This window comes from Amblyraja radiata, chromosome 14 (assembly GCF_010909765.2).
Source record: "Amblyraja radiata isolate CabotCenter1 chromosome 14, sAmbRad1.1.pri, whole genome shotgun sequence".
NCBI classification, from domain to species: Eukaryota; Metazoa; Chordata; class Chondrichthyes; order Rajiformes; family Rajidae; genus Amblyraja; species Amblyraja radiata.
The window spans coordinates 43515428-43538637 of record NC_045969.1 but is presented as its reverse complement, the minus strand read 5'-3'; the positions used below and the strand labels follow the sequence as shown (position 1 = coordinate 43538637).

The following is a 23210-nucleotide window of genomic DNA, read 5'->3' as shown; positions in this document are numbered from 1 at the left end:
TGAAGGACTTGAATGTGGTCCTGATGCACGCACTTGAATGTGTTCCTAATGCAAGGACTGGATTATGTTTCTGATGCAAGGACTAGAATGTTCCGCACGCAAGGCCATAAATATGTTCCTCATGTAGGGATTTGAATGCGTTCCCGACGCATGCACTTAAATGTGTTTCTCATGCACGCACTTGAGGTTCTCAATACCATTTTGAGCAGCCAGAAGCTTCCAGGGGTTGAAGAAGATATGAAATTGTTTTACCCCAGGAGACAGTGACCTTTTTCCTCTCTGCCTGGTAGTCTCTGAGCTCTCTGATGCTGAGCTACAACATGGACTATTGCTGGAAAACTGGAAATTTTGATGAATCTCGCAGGAACTCAGCAGCAAAGGCAGTGGTTATGTTGACTGTGGCTTTGTTTACTGCCAACATGTTGGAGAATTGTCCAAGTATAATGCTTCAGCTTCATTGAGCTGACAGACATTGGGACTATTGTCAGTAGCTGAGGATTCAAATCATCTTTTGACAATTGCTGTATAATTTATCTGAATTGAAGATTGTAAAATCAGATTTCCATGAAGATAATTAGAGCATAATAACTTGTTAACCGTTACCTTATTAAGATTTTCAATATGTCTTCTTTGGTAAATCAGTGTTGGGAAATTTTCTCTGATTCTCCATTTAGCCCTGATTGGAAGGTGGTCTGTGTATTTAGTAACCCACTGACGAATGATGGAAATCGTGCTCATCATCTTCTTCACCAGACTGTCCACATAATTCCCTACTCTTGGGGAACCATGTACCTTTTTTTCCAGATCTCCCTGTTCTGCAGCACTCTCCAGGCTCTATCATTTATTGTGCAAGTCTTGACATACTATAAGACTACAATTGTCAGAGTTAAATTCCATTTGCTATTCATTGGACCACTTTTCCAACTGTATTAAACTTGGATATATTTCCTCATGTCCACAATGCCACTATGTCATCTGCAAATTTACTAACAATGTTGATTCACTTGTCATTCAAATCGTTAATGTAGATAGCAAGCAGCAGTGGGCCCACCAGGATCCAGACAGCATCCACTGGTCTCGGGCCTCCAATCAGATAAACAACTTTCCATAACTACCCATTGACTCCTACGCAATTGTGAATCCAATTTATTACTGTATAACTAGATCCACGTGATTTTGGATCTGTGCACTTTAATGATGTTGATGTCTGAGAGAAGGGAAATGATCTGCATATCATAAGCAAACTTTAGTTTGAGCATTAGCTACTCTAAAAATATAGATGAAAATAGTAATATTTTGAGATAAACTGCTAATTAAAGTATGCCTGTGAGAATCATAATTTGTCATTGACCTCTGCTGGATTCCAAACCATCTAAAATAAAAATATATAATACCAATGATAACTGGGGGCAAAGAATAAGCGAGTTCGGTATTTTGATAAACGCAAGGAATCATGGGATTTGTCAAAGGTCATTCGGGGAAAAAAAGCGAACGCAGCGCTGTATAAACTGTGTATAAATTGTTAACTATTCTACCAATTAATTAATCCAGAATTATTTCAACTCAATAGCTTCCTTTCTTGTTCTGCTGTTCACACACAACTTACACAGTCCCAGTTCTAGTTCAGTTCATTAATCTGCAATTTTGAGATATTCAAAAAGTTAAAGAATTTATTATTTTCATTTAATCCTTAATGTGTTTGCCACTGGAATAAGAAAATATTACTTGTGTTTGAAACATTTTCTTATCTTTATTCATAATTTATGTGTAATCTTTTAAACCTTTTATACTCTGTATATAACCTGAGCTTTCTTGAGGCTTTGCATATTTGTTTCTTCTCTGTATTGTGAAATCTAGCATTGCAAAATTGCCTTTACATGTAGTAATTTGGTGGAGTTCCTGTTAACACTGCAGGACAGTCCTCCCGGACTAATGATTAACGGATCTTCAATAATTATGTATTCCAGTTTAAATTGATTATACTGCAGTGGAGCTGACATAAGCTGCAATTAAAATGATTCTCATTAGGTCTGCAGTGTCTCATGATGTCAGGCTATTTTTATTCAAAAGAAGGACTGGTAGGTTTGCTGCAGTGTTGCTGAGTTAGAATTGGGAGTGTGTTATTCTATTCCTTGTTTTCTCTTGTGGGAGTGCATAGAAAGTGCACTGTCAAAATAGGGATTACCGAAATTATGACAAATACAAGGCACTTTTTTTCTAAGCATTGAGAGTGTTTGGAACTCTTCTTCAAAGGCCTGTGGAAGTACTGTTTGAAGCAGTTTTTATGTAACATGTATGGAAAGGTTATTGCAAAGAGGTGGGAATGCAGATTTAAGATTGCAATTCGATTAATTACAATCTCTGAGTACCAGAGCAGGCTGGAGGGGTCAGGTGACTAACTCCAGCTCCTAACTCACATCATCCTATGTAAGGGGTTGGGACTGCATAGAAACATAGGAAAATAGGTGCAGGAGTAGGCCATTCGGCCCATCGAGCCAGCATTGTCATTCGATACGATCATGGCTAATCCAGAGCTGCCAAGTAGTACGGATTTTCTGTATTTTGTACGGAAATGCGATCAGAATACGGATGTGCTTTGTAAAATATGGATTTTTTAAAATCAGCCCGACTTCCTGTTTTATCTTGCTGCTTAAAAAATGCAAGGAAATAAAAAGTCATACTGTACCTCTAAACATTATAGCAGATTAAATCTATTAGTATTTTAAATTTCAAGATCTTTGCCCCACCTGTCCCACTCCAGGTCAGTTTAACGCGTGGGAATTTGAGCGAACAGGGCTATGGGTTCTAAAAATAGCAGCCATTCAAACAGCAGTATACAAAGAGATGGCAATGAATGCACTGTCAAGTAAGGTGCATAGAAGACATGTCAATTGGTAGCAAAGTTATACATTCTTGTACTCTTAAAGCCCTGTCCCACGGTACGAGTTCATTCCAAGAGCTCTCCCGAGTTTAAAAAAAATCAAAACTCGTGGTAAGCACGGAGAATGAACGTAGCGGGTACGTCGGTGCTCGGGAATGTCTCTAAGCGGCTCGTAACGCTAACTGCAGGTACTCTGGTAGACTCGCTAACTGCAGGTAAGCACGGGAAGACTCGTGAAGATTTTTCAACATGTTGAAACATGTCCAAGAGATCCCCGAGTACCGACGAGTGGCCATTACTGTAAATCTCTGAGTTCGAATCAGGGCAAACTCGGGAGAGCTCTTGGAATGAACTCGTACCGTGGGACAGGGCTTTTACATGGGTATCACCGCACATTTAAAAAAACAAAACACTTTTTTCAGCAAAATGTCACCACGTAAAAATACTGATTTCCTCAGCAAAATACTGATTTTTCAGATACTAGAATACTGAAATGCTCTGACAAAACTTGGTAGCTCTGCTAATCATCTAAAATCAGTACCCCGTTCCTGTTTTATCCCCATATCCCTTGATTCTGTTAGCCCTAAGAGCTATATCTAACTCTCTCTTGAAAACATTCAGTGAATTGGCTTCCATTGCCTTCTGTGGCAGAGAATTCCACAGATCCACAACTTCTGGCTGAAAAACTTTTTCCTCATCAGTCCTAAATGGCCTACCCCTTATTCTTAAACTGCGACCCCTGGTTCTGGACTCCCCCAACATGGGAAACATTTTTCCTGCATCTAGCCTGTCCAATCCTTTAAGAATTTTATGTTTCTATAAGATCTCCTCTCATTCTTCTAAATTCCACTGAATACAAGCCCAGTCGACCCATTCTTTCATCATGTGCCAGTCCCGCCATCCCGGGAATTGACCTGGTGAACCTGCGCTGCACTCCCTCAATAGCCGTAATGTCCTTCCTCAAATTAGGAGACCACAATTGCACGCAATACTCCAGGTGCAGTCTCACCAGGGCCCTGTACAACTGCAGTAGCACCTCCTTGCTCCTAAACTCAAATCCTATCGCAATGAAGGCCAACATGCCATTAGCTTTCTTCACTACCTGCTGTACCTGCATGTTTACTTTCAGTGACTGATGTACAAGCACACCCAGGTCTCGATGCACCTCCCCTTTTCCTAATCTGACACCATTCAGATAATAATCTGCCTTCCTGTTCTTGCTACTCACATTTATCCACATTATACTGCATCTGCCATGCATCTGTCCATTCACCAAACCTATCCAAGTCACCCTGCATCCCATAGCATCCTCATTGCAGCTCACACTGCCACCCAGCTTTGTGTCATCCGCAAACTTGAAGATGCCACATTTAATTCCCTCGTCTAAATTGTTAATAATGTAAATAACTGGGGTCCCAGCACCGAGCCTTGGGACACCCCATTAGTCACTGCCTGCCATTTGTAAAGCCGCCGCTGCTGAAGCTCAGGTCCGGTCTACGGCAGGAAAGGCTGCGCCAATCCAGTTGGTAGGCCGCGAGGAGGGGGGCAAGAGCGTGACTCGGATAATAGTCGCATCCTCACCAGGAAGTGACTGAAAAACGGTCTGGGAGATTGTTTGTGTCTTGCTTAGTGAAGAGAACCAAAGTACTCGTTTAACTGTTCTGCCATTTCTTTGTTTATTATTGCCATTATAAATTCATCTCTGATTGTAAGGGACTTACAATCTTCAATCATTTTTCATTTGTCATTTTTTTCATTTGTCATAATTCATTCATTTGTCTTCACTAATCTTTTCCTTTTTACACATCTAAAGAAGCTTTTGGCGTCAGTTTCAATTACATTTACACGTGGTGGTGAGAGGTAAGGCCCTGTCCCACTTTCCCTAGTTACTCACAAATTCTCCCGAGTTTTCCCCTTGATTCAAACTCGGAGAATGTCCGTAGCGAGTCCGTAGGAGTCTGTAGATATTTTGTAGCAGCTTGTAATGCCAGCCATAGGTACTCGGGGCATCAGGTAAGTCGGGACGATTTTTCAGCATGTTGAAAAATGTCCACGAGTAAAAAAAAATAGCCCCGAGTACCTACGACTGGCTATTACCGTAATTCTCTGAGTTTGAATCAAGGGTAAAACTCGGGAGAATTTGTGAGTAACTCGGGAAAGTGGGACAGGCCCTGTAGAGATGTTGTTTTGGAGATGATGCTGAAGCTTGACAACAGTTTATGGCACTGATTGGGTGGGTTCTTTATTTGACTGGTTCTGGATTACTGATGAATGAGGTTTAAAATGGAGATACTCATATTTGCAAATAGTAACCACTTTCTTGATGAGAAAGGATGCTTCTTGAAAACCTTTGGTAGTAAATGTTTTGGTTGTCATTATTTCTTTATAAACACAGATTTCTTGAATGAGGGCTTGTTATTCCCATTTGATTCTGAAATGACATATCACGTTGCAAAACATTGCAAATCTTGAATGTAGCAATAACAGCATGGTTCACGCATTGTAAAAGCCCTCTCCCACGGTACGAGTTCATTCCAAGAGATCTCCCGAGTTTAAAAAAAATCAAACTCGTAAGCACGGAGAATGAACGTAGCAGGTACGTCGGAGCTCGGGGGCATCTCTTAGCAGCTCGTATCGCGAACGACAGGTACTCGGGAAGACTCGCTAACGGCAGGTAAGCACGGGAAGACTCGTGAAGATTTTTCAACATGTTGAAAAATGTCCACGAGTTGCCATTACCGTAAATCTCCGAGTTCGAATCTGGGCAAACTCGGGAGAGCTCTTGGAAGGAACTCGTACTGTGGGACAGGGCTATTATAATGAAATTGTGTAAAGGGCCTGTCCCACTGTACGAGGTAATTCAAGAGCTCTCCCGAGTTTAAAAAAAAATCAAACCCGTGGTAAGTAAGTAGAATGTACGTAGCGGCTATGTAGGAGCTCGTGGATGTCTCGTAGCGGCTCGTAATGCTACCGGCAGGTACTCGGGAAACGTGGTAACTCGTGAAGTTTTTTCGATTGCCATTCTCGGAAAGATTGGTTTGGAATATTCCTTTTGAACATTTGAGCACTCTAAGTGGTTGATCAAGAGAGGCTTTTGCTGCCTTTTTCAAAATGAAAACGAGATGGATTTGCACATTTCAGTGTTTCTAATAGTGTTTTTTCCAGTTTATAAATTTACCTACAGGGGCTCCCGAGGTTACGAATGATCTAACCACTCTTCAAATTCTCCCATTCACTTTCAAGTCTTTTTCAGGCTACTAATAACAATGACGATAAGATATCTTGTGCATGTTCTTCCGATCGTTTACCTAACGTTATTGTCTAAAAGTTTACCTCTGTCTTGATTGTACCTCATTAGCTCGGAGCTCAGAGAATTGCATAAACCCATAAGGGAAGTAATTGTGTCTGATTGTGGTCTTGTGATCAAAGAGATCAAGGCTGTAGACAGTATCTGCGTATGATATTACCAACGCCATGTGCAATTGTGTCTAAATAAGAGAATGCTGACACTAGAATCGGGCGCAAAGGAAAACCAAATTGCTGGAGGAACTCGGCAGGTTAAACCATACCTATAAAGGCAAAAGGATTGTGGTAATTTTGGGTAGAGACCCTGTATCCCGATTCGCTAGACCCTCACAAACCACCCCCTCCCCAGGTACTTTCTCCTGCAAATGTAACACCTGTCCCTATACCTCTTCCTTCACATCCATCCATGCACCTCAGCAGTCCATCCAGGTGAGATAAAGGTTCACATGTCCTGGATCTCCCAGTTGCTCACTATTTTAACTCCCCTTTGCATTCCCGTACTGACCTCTCTGTCCTGGGCCTCCTCCATTGCCAAAGTGAGGCCACACACAAACTGGAGGAACAGAACCTCAAATTGCCCATGGGTAGCTTACAAGCTAATAGCATGGACATTGACCTCCAATCTTAGGTAACTAACCTACAAACAATCCTTCCTTCCCCATCCCCTTTCACCCATATTCTTTAATCTGACTTCACAATTCGCTCCTCTTCTATCCTGATCTCATACCTTTTGTCTTTTCATCTCTGATCTTTGTCCAACCATCTGCCTCTCAATACCTCCCTCACCTATATCCACCTATCACTCGCTAGGCTTTGTCTTGGCTCTCCTCTCATGTAGCGTTCTCTATTTCCACACCACAACCAGTCTGAAGGGTCTTGACCCGAAATGTCACCTATCCATGTTCTTCAGAGATGCTGTCCAAACTGGTGAGATACACCATCACTTTGTGTCTTTTTTTCAAAACTAGTATCTGCAGTTGCTCGCCCTACATTTCTTACCAATTATATAATTGTCTCGCCATTTAAATAGTGTAATTTCTTGAAACAAAATTACATAATCTGGCATATGTCTATTTTATCCACCATTTGCCATCTTTCTGCTTATTTATTTAATCTTTGCAGATATACCTTTTACAATTTGTGTCCTTTCATATCTTGGTTACACCAGAATATATGCAGCCCTTCTCAAAATTATAGTCTGCAAGGGCCTTGCGCATTTCTATTAGAGAAGCACAAGGGTGGTGACTCCTTCAAGATCACATGATGGATCTCCATATCCGTCTGACTCATTTTGAAACCTGCTGTCCCAGATCACTGAACAACAGCTAAGTATTACTTAACCTAAGAGATTGCTATCTAATTTTAATTCCATGACTTGTTAAATCTGGCCCATATATTATGGCCTGTAGAGTTTGATCTTGGCTAAACATAATTACTGAATGGCTTCGTTAGTTTTTCATTTATACACCTTTACTATTTAAATTCAGAGATATAGTCAAATTTGTATCTGGAAGGTTGATTTTATAATCATGTATGTCATGTAGTCATGGATTCATACCGCGTGGAATCGGGTCCTGTGGCCCAACTTGCCCTCATGTCCCATCTACACTATTTCCACCTGCTTGTGTTTGGCCCATATCCTTCTAAACTTATCCTATCCATGTACCTGTCTAAATATTTATTAAACATTGCAATAGTACCTGCCTCAACGACCTCCGGCAGCTCGTTCCATACACCCGCCACCCTTTGTGCACATTTTTTTTACCCCTCAGGTTCCTCTTTTACCTTTTTTTTACCCCTCAGGTTATCTCCCCCTCACCTTAAACCTATGTCCTCTGGTTCTCGATTCCCCCACTCTGGGTAAGAGACTCTTATCACAGTGCCCAAAATGGAATTCAGTACTTTAAATGTAGCCTCACCAATGTCTTATATAACTGCAACATGACCTCCCAACCTCTACACTCAATACTCTAACCAAAGAAGGCCAATGTTATGAAAGTCTTTTTGACCACCCTATCTACTTTTGGCATTTTCCCATTCACTGTGTAGATCCTGCCCATGGTAGACTTCCCAAAACGCAACACCTCACATTTCTCTGCATTAAATTCCATGAACTATTCCTCTGCCTACCTAGCCAACTGATCAAGATCCTGCTGCAATTTTTGACAACCATCTTCACTATCTACAATGCCACCTACTTGAAGGGGCCTTTTCACGGGGCGAGTTGACGCAAGATGTCACCAGAGTGAAGAGGTCGTGGTCCAGCACGAGTCTCGCACGATATAACGGGGGTAGATAAAGAGTTCCCACGGTACTCGGCATTTCTGTTATTTGTGCGAGTGACTTGTCCGTTTCCCGAGCTTTCGCGTTAAATCTTGAATGAACATCGTGAACTACACGTGACACAAATGATGTAACATTTTTTTTCACACACTATATATATCCTCCCTTGGTTGAATTGGCTCATTTGGAGACATATTTTACTGTGTATGTGGGAGACACAGATGGACTGAGCACAGTACCTCGGTCTTACTGTGTGTGGGAGAGGGGGAGAAAGAGACGTACACTCACAGAGGCAGAGTCTCTCAGCCTGTGTAAGAGGGAGGGAGGGAGAGAGAGAGAGGCACACACAAGGTGGATGTGAAATCTCACCTGCCTGTTTCAGTGACAGACACCCGCCGCCAGTAAATGAAGACACCCCCATCTGTCTCCCCCTCCTCTCCCTCGACTCCCCCACCTTTCCCTCCCAACTCCAGTCCCGTCCCGACCCCCTGGGAAACTGAATAGAGCAACAATATAGATATAGAAACTGAAACAATATAGAAACTGAATAGCGCAACATGGCAAAAACATCTCTGACACGCTTTACCCCCTTTCTTTGAGATTTTCTGGGAGCCATCTCTGCAAGTGTTCCTGTTAAAAAGATTATCCAACAATGACAATTAGGTGGGACGTCCTCGAAGGACACATGTTCCCTTGTCGATATTTTTACTCACCTTCTGTCCCCTCTGTCCAGCTTCCGGGTTTACCGTTCGCAGGAGTTCCCACGCGCTATATCTCTAAAATCTGAAGTTAGGTAATGTCTAAAGGAACTGCAGACGCTGGTTAATGCTGGTTAATACGCACAGAAGGACACAAAATGTTGGTGTAACTCAGCAGGTAAGTCAGATCTGGGAAGAAAAACATAAAAAGCTGGAGTAAGTCAGCGGGTCAGGCAGCATCTCTGGAGAAAAAGAATAGGTGACGATTCGAATCGGAACCCTTCTTCAGACAGCCTAATCGGAATTGAGTCTGAAGATGTGTCTCGTCCCGAAACATCAGCTTTTTTTCTCCAGAGATGCTGCTTGACTCGCTGAGTTACTCCAGCTTTTTGTGTCTGTCTTCGGTTTAAACCAGCATGTGCAGTTCACTCCTTACACGGGTCTCTGTACAACATTGATTGGTAGCGTTCCGGACCCCTGGACCCGAGGACTCCGACCTGTATCTCTCAAAGAAGTACATGTGAAAAATTTCTCACGGACCATAAAAATGCGTAACCTTTCAGTAAAATCCCTTTTAAAGTCCCTTTTAAAGATTATAGTTATTTTCTTGAATCTCATTAACATAACTCATGAATAAGTTGATGTCCATATGCGGATGCAAATCTTTATTTTTATTTATTTTTTAAATTCAATCCCACATAAGATAATTTTTACTCACCTTCTGTTCCCTCTGTCCAGCTTCCGGGTTCACCGTTCGCAGGAGTTCCCACGGTACCCGCAAGAGTTATTACGGATATCGCACTGGCCACTACGTTCATATAATGTTGCAATACTCAACCACAAGTGTACAAGTCAATCTTGGAAAAATTCAAACTTTCTTGAATTTTCTCCCGAGTGACCAAGTTACACGATGACCTACCGTTAGCGCTACGGTGGTCCACGAATGCCGCACTGTTATCGCACGAGGTTCCCACGATGTTAAACTCCGGTTAACTCTTGCGTCAAGTCGCCCTGTGAAAAGGCCGCTTTAGTGTTATCTGCAAACTTGCTAATCATGAAAATAATCATGTAATTTCTTCATTTACATCAGAACATGTTATTGAATTACTTCATGGCTTTTAACTTAGTTCTATCAACATTAAGAATATTTCTTTATCTGTAATAACTTTCTCTAAGTATTCTTCTCCAGTCAACAGCTGCATAATTTTATGATAACTGAAATAGACTCTGTATTTAGTATTTTATGTAATTCCATATTTACAACATTTTCTGCTCTCCTTGGCCTTCTATAATGATCTGTTCCGCTATATTGTTTGCTCTCTGGTAATGTGGACAAGTTTATTTTCAGAGACACAAGGAACTGCAGATGCTGTTTTAAAAACAAGACACAGAATGCTGGAGTAACTCAGTGGGTCAGGCAGCATCTCTGGCGAACATGGATAGGTGTATTGGGTCGGAACCTTTCTTCAGACTGAATGGTATGGGGGGTGGTGGTGGAGGAGGTGCTTCCCCACCACTACTTTGTGTCTTTTTCTGGTTCCTTCTCATCTTGCTGAACCAACCAACAGAAATTGTGACTCGGCACAGTTATGAACTGACTTAGTAACTCAGTTATGAAGTGTGACTCAGTACATTTTGAGACTTGCTCTAGATGTGCATGTGTGAGCCTCCAATGCTGTCTTTCATCAAACAACATGGCCAATCATTGATTGGAGAGGATGGACACAAAAAGCTGTAGTAACTCAGCGGGCCAGGCAGCATCTCTGGAGAAAAGGTATAGGTGATGTTTTGGATCAAGACCCTTCTTCAGCCTAAAAGTCAGGGGAAAGGGAAACGAGAGATATAGAAGATAAATAAAACAAAAGCAACGATGATCAAGGAAAGGTGGAGCAGGATTCACATGGTCTCTGCGGAAATGGGTGGAGATGGGAAGATGGTGGGATCCCGTTGGAGGTGGCGATTATGTGCTGTTTGTGATGGCTGATGGGGTGAAAGGTGAGCTGCACGTTGGAGACGCGTGTGAGGTCTCATCTATGCTGGAAGAGGGGAACCCCCGTTCTCTAAATAATGAGGACATCTCGGATGTCCTGGTATGGAATACCTCATCTTGGGCACAGATGCGGCGTAGACGGGGGAATTGAGAATAGAGGAGTTTTTGCAGGAGGGAGTGTGGGGAGGTGTAGTCCAGAGAGTTGTGGGAGTCAGTAGCTTTGCTTATTTATTATTGTTTGGAGAAAGCAGTTACATCGCCTTTTAAAACTGCAGTCAATAAAGGCAATGCTGACGCAAATTGATTTTGTGGTTTTAGAGAGTTGTGGGACGCGATGCCGGGGGTGATGGTTCGTAGACATGGATAATGGCATTTAAGAGGCTTTTAGAAAGAGACAGGAATATGTGGGGAATGGAGGAATATATATCATGTGCAGGCAGATGAGATTAGTTGAACTGGTATTGTGGTCAGCACAGACAGTGTGGGCCTCAGGACCTGTTCTGATGCTGGACTGTTCTGTGTTATATTCTTCAAACAGAGCTGATATGGGCAAGTAAAGTGTAGGTCTGTTTACAGTTGAAATATTGCATGTGCTTCCACACTTTGCACTGGTTCTCCTGTCTGCTTCTGAAATGTGGATTTAAATTGAATGCAGGTCTCCCCCCCCCCCCCCCCCTTTCCCCCCTTCCCCCCCCCCCTCCCCTCTTCCTCCTCCCCCCCCCCCCCCCCCCCCCCCCCCCCGTTCACAAACGGCAGACAGCTTGTATGCGTGGATTTTGAGGTTATTAAAATAAATGAAAGCTATTTGTTGCAAAATTTGCAGAAAGTGCTCCATTGTGCTGACGTTGTATTGAAATGTTGCTGCTGGTGTAACAATCGCTGAGCCTCACAGGTGTAGTTGGAGCCGTTTAGAGATCTAGGACATAGTTTGATGGGCCCTGAAAATTACAGGCAGTCCGCAGGTTCCATTACCGAGTACTCTTCAGAATCTGAACTGTTCATAAGTTGGAAATGAGCAAAAAAAGTGCATGAAGTGGATCACTAAAACAACAGTGAAGGCAGAGAGTGCAGATGCAGAAAGAGTGGTCGCCAGCTATGTTTGCTGACTTAGTGAGCGAGTGAGTCTGCTCACAGCTTCCAATTCTGCTCTGCTTGACCCAGCCACCAATTGTTGAGGCATAGCTGGTGTGGGAAGTGGATAGCGAGCTCTCTCAGAAATGCCCTGTTCTCATATGGCAGAAGATGCCTGCAGCAGTCAACAAATCCATCCCCATCTCTCCCAAGCAGTGATGCCACCTGACAGTATGCTTTCCATGGTGCATCTGTAGCAGTTTGACAGCGTCACTGGAGACCTGCCAAACATCCTCAGGTAGTAGAGGCATTAGAATGGCTTCTTGGCTATCGTGTCAATGTGGTTGGTGCACGACACAGCATGAATAATATCAATGTCAAGGAACTTGAAAATCTCAACCATTTCCATATCCGCACCATTGATACTGATTGGGGGCATGTAGTCCACCATGCTTCCTGAATTCACTAACTAACTCCTGGCTGACATTGAGGGAGAGGTTATTGTCCTGGCACCTGCACCTGAAGGTTTTGGTTGGCGTATTTAATAGTTGTAGTGGTCTTGCATACAAGAGACCCCATAGCACTATTTTGAAACACTGTTATCAACTTATGCTTTTTAAAATAAGTTATTACTTTGTTTGTCCATGGACCTTTGACATTTACATGGATTTACCTAAATGGAACTTTGATTGAAAATCAGAAGTATTTCGATTGTTATTTGCGTGGTGATTTGAGATTTAGACGTACAAATATGTTATCTGACTTTCGCTGAACTATGCTGCATTCTTATGAATCCACTATAGCCATTTATCTTGATCAGACCTTGATCTTCATATTCCCATTTTATGATGTAAATTTGAGCATTAGGAATTCATGGGCAAACATGGCTGAAACGCATTATATCACACTAAATTTTCTTTGTAAGACATGCTCATTATTTCAATATCATATTAGAATCAGAGAGTTATTTGCCAATTGCATCCATGCTGACTAAATTGCATTATTGAGCTAATCCCACTAGCCTGAGTCTGACCCATATCCAAACCTTTCCTGTCCATATATCTGTCTAGGTGTCTTTTAAGTATCATAATTATACCCGCATATGCCACTTTCCATGACAGCTTGTTCCATGTGTGCACTATCCCCAGTGTGAAAAGATTGCCCCTCGGGTCCCTTTTAAATCTTTCCAATCTCACCTTAAACTTGATCCCATTTTGTTTCCTGCAGCCTTAAGAAAAGACCATAGCTATTCACCTTATCTATGCCTTTCATGATTTTACATAGCTCTTTTAAGTCACCCCTCATCCTCTTATGCTCCCAGGGAAAAATAGACTCCATACAATTCAAAAATTCAAGACCCAGTAGCATCTTCACAAATTTCTTTTGCACAATTTCTGGTTTAATGGCATCCTTCCTGCAGCAGAATGACCAGATCTATACAGAATATCCTTAATGTGGCCCTATAAACATCTTGTATATCTTTAACATGATGTCCCAACATCAAAACTCATTAGCTTGAGCTATCAAAGCAGGTGTACCAAATTTCTTCTTCACCTCCCCAACCACCTGTGTTACACCTTCATTGAACTATGTACCTGCCCCCTCTGTTTTCTCCGTTCTACAATACTTCCCAGGGCCCTACTATTTACTGTTGAAATCTCCAAACTCATCAGCTCTTCCAAACCCACTACCTGCTCCCTCGACCCTCTCCCCACTCCCCTGTTGAAGTCCTGCCTCCCCGTTCTCTGCCCCTACCTCACTAATCTCTTCAACTCCTCATTGTCCCAAGGAATTGTACCCTCCGCTTTCAAAACTGCTGTCGTTACACCAATCTTAAAGAAACCTGGTCTTGATCCCTCCTCTCTCATTAACTACCGCCCAATCTCAAACCTCCCCTTTCTTTCAAAAACCCTGGAGCGTATCGTTGCGTCGCAACTTCATTCCCACCTCCTTGCGTATAACCTACTTGAACCCCTCCAATCTGGCTTTCGCCCCCTCCATAGCACAGAAACTGCTCTCCTCAAAGTCCTCCACGACCTCCTCACCTCTGCTGACACTGGTTCCCTCAACATCCTCATCCTCCTCGACCTGAGCGCAGCCTTCGATACAGTGAACCATAACATCCTGCTCACCAGACTCAAAGACCTCGGCATTGAAGGCTCTGCACTCAGCTGGCTCCGTTCCTACCTTTCCAACAGATCCCACTTCATCTCTCTCCACAACCACACCTCTGCTACAGCCGCAGTCACTCAAGGCGTTCCCCAAGGCTCCGTACTCGGCCCCCTCCTCTTCATCATCTACATCCTCCCCCTTGGTCAGATACTCCGCCACTTCAATCTGGACTTCCACTGTTACGCTGATGACACCCAGATTTACCTTGGCACCAAATCCCCCCACAACCCCCCCCCTCTCCCATATCAACTCCTGTTTGTCAGCTATAAAAACCTGGATGCAACATAATTTCCTCAAACTCAACAGCGATAAGACAGAATTCCTCCTCATAGGCTCCAAAGCCACACTCAGCAAAATCAATAACCCCACTCTCACCATCGACGGCACCACTGTCTCCCCATCTCCCCAGGCCCGCAACCTTGGCGTGATCTTTGATTCCACCCTCTCCCTTGAGCCTCACATCCGCCATGTCATTAAAACCTCCTTCTTTCATCTCCGCAACATCGCCAAACTCAGACCCTCTCTCACACCGCCTGCTGCTGAAAGACTCATCCATGCCTTCATCTCCTCCCGACTGGACTATTGCAACTCACTTCTCCTTGGCATCAGCTCCACCTACATCAACCGACTCCAACTGGTCCAGAACGCAGCCGCCCGACTCATCACCCACACCAAATCCTGGCATCACATCACTCCAGTCCTCAAAAAACTTCACTGGCTTCCCATCTCCCACCGGATCACCTACAAAATCCTGGTCCTCACCTACAAAGCCCTCCACCATCTGGCCCCCCCATATCTCACTGACCTCCTCTCCCCCTACCAACCCTCACGGTCCCTCAGATCCACATCAGCCGGTCTCCTCTCCATCCACAAGTCCAACCTCCGCAGTTTTGGGGACAGAGCCTTCTCCAGGGCAGCTCCCAGGCTCTGGAACTCCCTCCCCCAACTGATCCGCAATTCCGTGTCCCTCACCATCTTCCAGTCCCGCCTCAAGACCCATCTCTTCACCTCTGCCTATCCTTAGCCCCACGTCCCCGTCCCTTTTCATCTGTGCATTAATTGCCTCATACTGTGTTTTGTATTGAATTCTGTCTTTACTTTGCGTACTAGTCATGTCTCTACTATTTATTTCATTCCCCTTACATGTTTTTCCTCTACATGCTCAATTTTTGTAAGGTGTCCTTGAGACTCTTGAAAGGCGCCTATAAATAAAATGTATTATTATTATTATTATTACTGTGTAAAATCTGCTCTGGTTTGACCCACCAAAATGCAATACCACTCGTTATCAGAATTAAACTCTATCTGGCATTCCTCTGCCCATTGATTAAGATCACGTCCTATTGGTTGATACCTTCCTCGCTGTCCACTATATCACTTATTTTAGTGTCATCTGTAAATTTACTCACCATGCCAACTACATTCACATCAGATATAAACAATGAACAACAGTAGGCCGGACACTGATCCCTGTGGCTTGTTACCAAAAACAACCCACTGCTGCCACCCTCTGTCTCTTACAATCAAGCCAATTTTGTATCCAAATGGCTTGCTTGCACTGGATTCCATGTTATCCAACCCACCATACCAGCCCACCATACAGTACCTTGTCAAAAGTCTTGCTATAGATCGTGCAGACATCTGCACTGTCTTCATCAATCTTCTTGGTTCACTCTTCAAAAAAACTTGATCATATTGGTAGGGCACAATTTCCCACACATAAACCGTGCTAATTATCACTAATCAATCTTTGCCTTTTTGAATGCATGTTGAGCCTATCTCTCAGAATACCCTCCAATAAATTGATCACTACTGGGCTCACCGGCCTGTAGTTCCCAGTCTTTTCATTGCAGCCTTTCTTAAATAAATTAATTACAATACTATGTCGAATGATTTTCTCTACTTTCCGACATTGACAAAACCAACGTTATGGACGTCAGTATAAGTAGAACCCATTCTTAACCCAAGTACAGTCTGTACTGTGTTGCACAAAGTCGTCAGGCGTCATTCATCATTTTGTCTAAATTTTAAAAAAGTATTTTTTAAAGGGCAGCACAGTGGCGCAGCGGTGGAGCTGTTGCCTTACAGCAACAGAGATCCTGACTACGGGTGCTGTCTGCCTACAGCCTGTCTGTTATTTCTATCTTTTTAAATTATTTTTAGTTAGTCTAAAGTCTTGTGTTGGGGGAAACTTTTACTTTTCTATGTGGGGGAGGGGCAGGGTAAGGGGGAAACCGTTTCCCAGTCTCTTCCGGGCGGGGACGCGACTATTTCTCCGAGTCGCGTCCTCGCCCCCCACCCCGCGGCCTACCAGCTGGATCGGAGCGGCCTTTCCTGCCGGGGACCGGGAACCGGACCGGGGCTGCTACAGCGGCGGCGCAGCGCTGGAGTCACCGCGGAGCGGGCGATACCTACCCGGGTCGCCGTTTGGAGCTCCGAAGCGTTGAGCCGCTGCTCCAACATCGTGGAGCTCTGGTGCGGAGAGCTTCCAACGCGGGAAGCGCTGACCGTCATCGTGGAGTCCTGGGGCGCCTTGCAGAGGGTCTCCAGCAGCAGTCTCCACCCGGCGCGGCCTGCGGACTTTGGAAGCCGCCGACTCCGGTAGGAGGGGGCCGACTCTGTGTCCACGCCGCTGAGGACGTCCCGCAGCCCCGACGTCGGACTTACAACACCCCAGCGAGCGGTCCTGAACATCGGGCCGCCCGTAGCTGCAACTGCGGAGGGCACGGGGAGGCCCTGACCACGGGGAACAATGGAGGAAGAGACTGACTTTGGTGCCTTCCCACACAGTGGGAAACTTTGATTCTGCTGTGTGGGGATGTTTTATGTCAAACCCTATAGTGTGTTGTGTCCCTTATTTTTATTGTATGGCTGTATGGGAATTTCATTTCACTGTGCCATCTGGCACATGTGATGAATAAATCTATCTTGTATCCTGTATCTTGTATGGATTTTTGTACGTTCTTCCTGTGAACGCGTGGGTTTTCTCCGGGTCCTCTGGTTTCCTCCCACACTCCAAAGACATACAGGCTTGTAGGTTAATTGGCTTGGTATAATTGTAAATTCTCCCTAGTGTGTAGGATAGTGCTAGTGTACAGGGTGATCGCTGGTCAGTGCGGACTCAGTGGGCGGAAGGGCCTGTGACCGCTTTGTGTCTCTAAACTTAACTAAACAACTTTGTAGTGATGCAGTTGCAAAGTTTTCAGAACAGAGATGCTCTGTCCTAAACCTAACTTGGGGTAGTGCACACTTGATAATTTCAGATATGGTGGGCAAAATGAACTTGTACTGTCCACTGGTACACAAAATTGCTGGAGGAACTCAGCGGGTGCAGCAGCATCTATGGAGCGAAGGAAATAGGCGACGTTTCGGGCCGAAACCCTAGTACATCTTGTGAGATTACATTTCTTTTGTGAAATTTTCTTTACAGTTATTTGAAAGAGCTGTTTTTTAAACACTTTCAAAGTGGCTTGATCAGTGAATGTTACTCTGGATATTAAAAATGCCTCATGTTCATGCAAAGATTTTTAAGAGGGTGGCCATTTCCCTTAAAACATCATGATGACTCGTGGGTTGGGCAACAATTCGGCAGTTAAATTTTTCTCAAATACTTATGGAATGCAGCAAAGCCTGTTGTTTAAGTATCCTGACTGCTTAAGTTAAACATGCATTTTGGAGCCTTTTGAGATGTACTGCCCATGTAGTATTTGCACACATAAAACTATTGCATTTAGCCAAGGCATTTTTTTAAACATACTTTCTCCTCAGCTGGTGTCTACCTTGGAGCTAATTTCTAGAATATCAATAAGATTTGCACTCAGGAAATGAAGAGAGACAGACACTTGGCCTTCCCTTTTTTCTCTTGAAGCAATATCAAATTGGCAGCTGTGCCATAAAATTAAACCTTAACCCTTTGTTATACAAAGTGAAGAGAGCAAAATGTGAAGGAGTTTTGATAATATAACAAGATCATTAAATAGCAGAAGATGACTACCAAAAGGCGTGGAAATATTCCTTGATGACCAACACTGGCTGAAAATATGACATGCGATGGAGGTTTCCCAAATTGTACACCGAGGCAGCAAATTGTTGGAGAAGTGTTTGACAAAATAAACTGCTGCAAGAAGTCACCAGATCACTTCACATTTGTGCAAGCTTAAGGAATGTGTTGGTGTTTTGGGTCAGAACCCTGCACCAGGACTGGGGAAAGGAAGAGGGAAGATGATGTAGACTTTTGGATGGGTCACTTTCAGTAACCTTTCATAATATAAATCTCAACAAATATTTCTTGTTTCGATGTTGATCCATGTGAATACTGCCAGAACAATTCATGTATACAAAAGCATCTGTCTACTGAACTTTATCTTGCACTAAACGTTATTCCCGTTTATCCTCTATCTGTACAATGTGGGCGGCTTGATGGTCATCGTGTATAGTCTTTCCACTGAGTGGCTAGCACACAACAAAAAAAGCTTTTTGTTGTACCGTCGTGACAATAAACTAAACTAAACACTAGTGATTGACCTCAGTTCAGATTAATTTAAGGCACAGAAAAGACAGGTAGCTCTGAGGATGTGAATTCTTCCTATGGTTAATATATTCGCTGAAGCACCTGTTGTTGAGCATATGCTGCATGTCCTCCTTCAGAATTATGTCTTTCATTCGGTACCTAACCTATATACCTAACCTATATACCTATAACCTAACCTATGGAGTTCAGAGGCACCGGCCACAGACCTGGTGGACGGGAACATCGGGAGCTCGCAGGTCCCTGGTGGGAGACCGCTTTTCTGAGCTCCGCAACGGCGACTTCTCCTGCTGGAATCGCGGGTTTAAGGACATGGAGCCGGGGCCTAACATCGCCCGGCGTGGCTTAAACGGCCTCAGGACTTACCATCGCCCGCCGAGGGCTTTAACATCGGAGCCCCAGTTCGCCTCGACACTGCAGTTGGACTGCTGGACCACGGGAGAAGGAACAAAGGGAAGAGATATAGACTTTGCCTTCCATCACAGTGAGGAGATGTTGGAGACTCACTGTGATGGATGTTTATGTAAACTGTGTTAAGTGTGGGTCTTGGATTGTTTTGTAATGTAAAAAACTGTAGAAATGATATTTCGTTCAAACCTAGGTTTGAATGACAATAAATAGCATTCTATTCTATTCTATTCTACGCTTGTCCAGATGTGTCCTAGCAGGAGCCTCTATAATTGGAGTAAAAATATGCATATTGTACTGAAATCATTGTGCACTAAAATACCAATCTGACTTCTGAATTATTGCTGACATTATATACAAATTTTAAGTGATTCATATACCATTAGTATACCTAGGTTTTTTCGAACAAAATATTTCACTCTATTTAAGTACCTTGCCATTCTATTTATTCTATCAAAGTGGATGACCATGCATCTTTCCACATATTACTCTTTGCCCATATTCCTCTTGGCCTTTCTGTTTCCAATTATATATCATGGAATTTTCTATTCTCTTGCTTTCTTAATGCTTCCATCAATACATTGTGGTTAGCTAAAGTCCTGATAGATTCAGTTTTTGCCACTACTTGAGGTAGATGATGCTCAACGCGTAATAAACAAAAGACTCAAAATGCCTCTGTAACTCCAGGCCAATAATTTAACTCTGCACAGATAGGTGGTTGAAGGAAAGGCTTCTCTATATGTACAATCTACGAATGATGATCTGTCCAAAATATGATCTCTTAATCCTATTTGTTTCAAAGAGACTAACCCAAGCTTCGCCAGCCTAACTTTGCAGTTGAAATTCCTCATCCTGGAACTATTATAGTAATTCTCCACTGCATATTGATTATCCCTTCTGCATAAAATAGCCATTCTATTCTGTACATCTGGCCGTTCACAGCGGCCACTGCGGAGGTTTATGGTTCCGACCACGGGGAAAAATGGAGGAGGACTGACTGAGCTTTGTGCCTTCCACCACAGTGATGAATGCTGTGGTGGATGTTTTGTGTTAAATTTTGTAATTGTGTATTGTGTGTTTTTTATTGTACTGCTGCTGGCAAGTTCATTTCACTGCACTTCATTGTGTATGTGACGAATAAATCTGACTATTGACTATTGATTGACTATTATGTAGGATTAACACAAGTTCCCTGCTTTTGTATTTCATTTCAGTTCTTGAATCAAAAGGTTCCACATGCCTCATTAACCACTCTGTTAAAATGCCCTGCATAACTGCAGCCAGACATTTCTGTTTCTGCGCGGGGAATTTTGAACTGTGCGATCTTGATTATATTGTCTCCCTCTTTAATTTCTCTGCCAAAGTACAGCACTTCACACTTGTCTGTACTAAATGTTGCATGAATTATTTTCTAGTTTTTGATTAGTGGCTTGGTATTTGAATGCTGTGTTGGAACCCAGTGTGTGTTTGCGAGTTTGTGATGAGTGGTGTTGTTAACCAGCTTTATGCGAAGCTTGACGGTTATTAAGCAATGAACTAAGAGTTGCCTATATATTTAATGCTTTGAGATCTGTGCTTGAACGGTTTTAGCTAAATTGGTGTTGAGATATACATTCTGTTCCCGTAGTTCTGTCTGCATTAGTTTACCACCAGCTTAGGTAATCATTAGTATTTGTGAGGTGATAACTGCAAATTTGTTGTACAATGGTTGCAAGATGTCATTTGCCAGTGTAGCTGTATAGTCCTGTAAACTAGTGGGTGCACCACGGAGTACAAGGTATGATGCAGGCTCAAAATAATCCTCAACCTTTGCAGCTACTGATGGAGTGCTGTACCTGTCAAAATTTTCGACTTGGATTTGGGGACAGAGCTACCGTGATATTCCATAACAGATCCTTCCCTCCCTTCCTTCACGTCACTCCTTTGGAATGCACAATAGGCCAGTAGAATAGGTCACAGTAGAATGCACCATAGGCCAATAGAATAGGTGTGAGGAGACTAGATGTGAACTGGGATAGTAATCTCGGGTCCGCTATAATTTTTTTGCAAGTTACTGGTATCAATTTATTAATTCAGTTGCGTGGGTATAACATTTTTTTTGTGGGTATTTTCACTTTCATCCACATGATCTTCACATGTGACCATTTGACACTGAACTCCTATAAGACCAGTTTCAACAGTTGATTGCAGTCTCTTGCATCTGCATGTTGTGAGTCAAAGACACTTGAGAGCAGAGGTGAAAATATTATTTTGTGTGTTGTATTTGCAAATAGTTTCCCATTTCTAACAATGTCCGTCGTCTGTGGCAGAGAGGAAGAAAGCGCAGTTTGCTAATAATTAATCGTTTTCAAAGTATACTCTTTGCTGGGCCATGCATTGGTATTTCTATCAATATTATAGGGGTCAACTATATTGGACAACTATTCACAGCACTGGGTGAGTGCAGTGAATATGATAGCTGACATGATAAAGTCTCTGATTTTTCAATGTGAAAAGAACGTTCCTTTTTTTCACTGAAAATGAACTCTGAAATAAACTTTCACAGGTTTCATAATGTTAATTTGCTCAGTTACATTAGCTGCTACCTCCTTCGTTGAAAATCTTTCCATTGCTATGGACATAACCTATAATTTCTGCACACTACAAGTTACTCCAGCATTTTGTGTCTCCAGAAACTCCAGGAGTAGTATTTAAATAATATTCTTGTCCATGTATCATTTGTGTAGTTGCTCAAATGTCTGAGAATTTGTGCCTTGAGATATTTTAGTGTAAAGTTTGTTTCTGTCTCATTTGGCTGGCTACCTGAGAGAATGTCGTATGTTTCTCAAGGCAGTTCAACATTCACTGGACTATGAAAGTGTCTTGATGGCATTTAATACTTGCAAAGAGCTTAGTTACTAGCATAAATCATTCCACCTGAAATTTGATTTGTTGCATAGCGTTTTGAGATGTTTTGACTGTATAACGTGCGTCATAAATTGTTTTTAAAGATCAATTTGGATTAGAATTCAATAAAAAGATTCATGCACTGTATGACATGTGTACCTATTCTGCTGGAGGGGCTGGGGATTATTCTGTTTTAACCATCAATAAAACTCAGTTGTTTTTGTCCACTCATGTCTTCACATCTATCTCATCTTTCTTTCTCTGTACAGAAAATGCCAGAAGGGTCGGAAGATTGTAGGCACTGGCAGGCCCATTGACATCCATCCCCTGTAACTGTTCCAGTAATCCATCCAATCCTGACAATGGCACAGGGAAGCCAACAGATTGATATTCAGGTGCTGCATGACCTCCGGCAGCGCTTCCCTGAGATCCCAGAAGGAGTGGTGTCTCAGTGCATGCTGCAGGTACTGTTTGAAATAGGACCCATTCAGCTGATAAATAACTTTTAACCTTAAGAAACAACAACAAAGTAAAAGTTTGATGTAATTGTGTGTTATTCATGCAACCTTAGAATTGCATAGTTGCTAATCAATGCCACTGTAGAATTATGTCATGTCCACAGTAATTGGGGCTGATTACAAAGGGCTTTGGGGTTATGGGCTTGACAATGCTTTCACTATAGTTTGAGCTAAGGACCCTATCTTTAGCAAAAAAAAGAATATTGTAGTCGTGTAACGTAGCAATTTAAAAAAAAACTATTTGTCTCTGGCATTCTAATCCATAACCTTGTTTTATATTCATATATATTAGAATTTACATCAGAAAAATCTGTATATTTTGTACAATGGTTTAAATGATATGGAACTTTGTGAACACTAATTTTATGATAATGAATAAATTGTTCAGTAGAAATAAGAGCACGATGTGTTCTTGTGTTTAGCTCTAGGACAGTTGACAAGAGTGAATATAAAGCTGCATAGATTAATT

The 23210-nt window shown here is 42.7% G+C and overlaps 1 protein-coding gene across 7 annotated transcripts in view; it reads left to right on the top strand.

The window, feature by feature from the left end:
* tab3 (TGF-beta activated kinase 1 (MAP3K7) binding protein 3) overlaps nucleotides 1-23210 on the top strand; it is a 111636-nt gene that overhangs the window by 31071 nt on the left and 57355 nt on the right. For 6 of the 7 annotated variants that reach the window (XM_033033187.1, XM_033033188.1, XM_033033185.1 and 3 more), the window contains exon 2: nucleotides 22493-22687. In XM_033033187.1, the coding sequence (XP_032889078.1) occupies nucleotides 22586-22687 (102 nt within the window). In that variant the 5' untranslated portion in view covers nucleotides 22493-22585. Of the gene's footprint in view, nucleotides 1-2999; nucleotides 3012-7424; nucleotides 7429-22492; nucleotides 22688-23210 lie in introns of those variants that run through there. The other variant, XM_033033186.1, reaches the window with a different exon arrangement.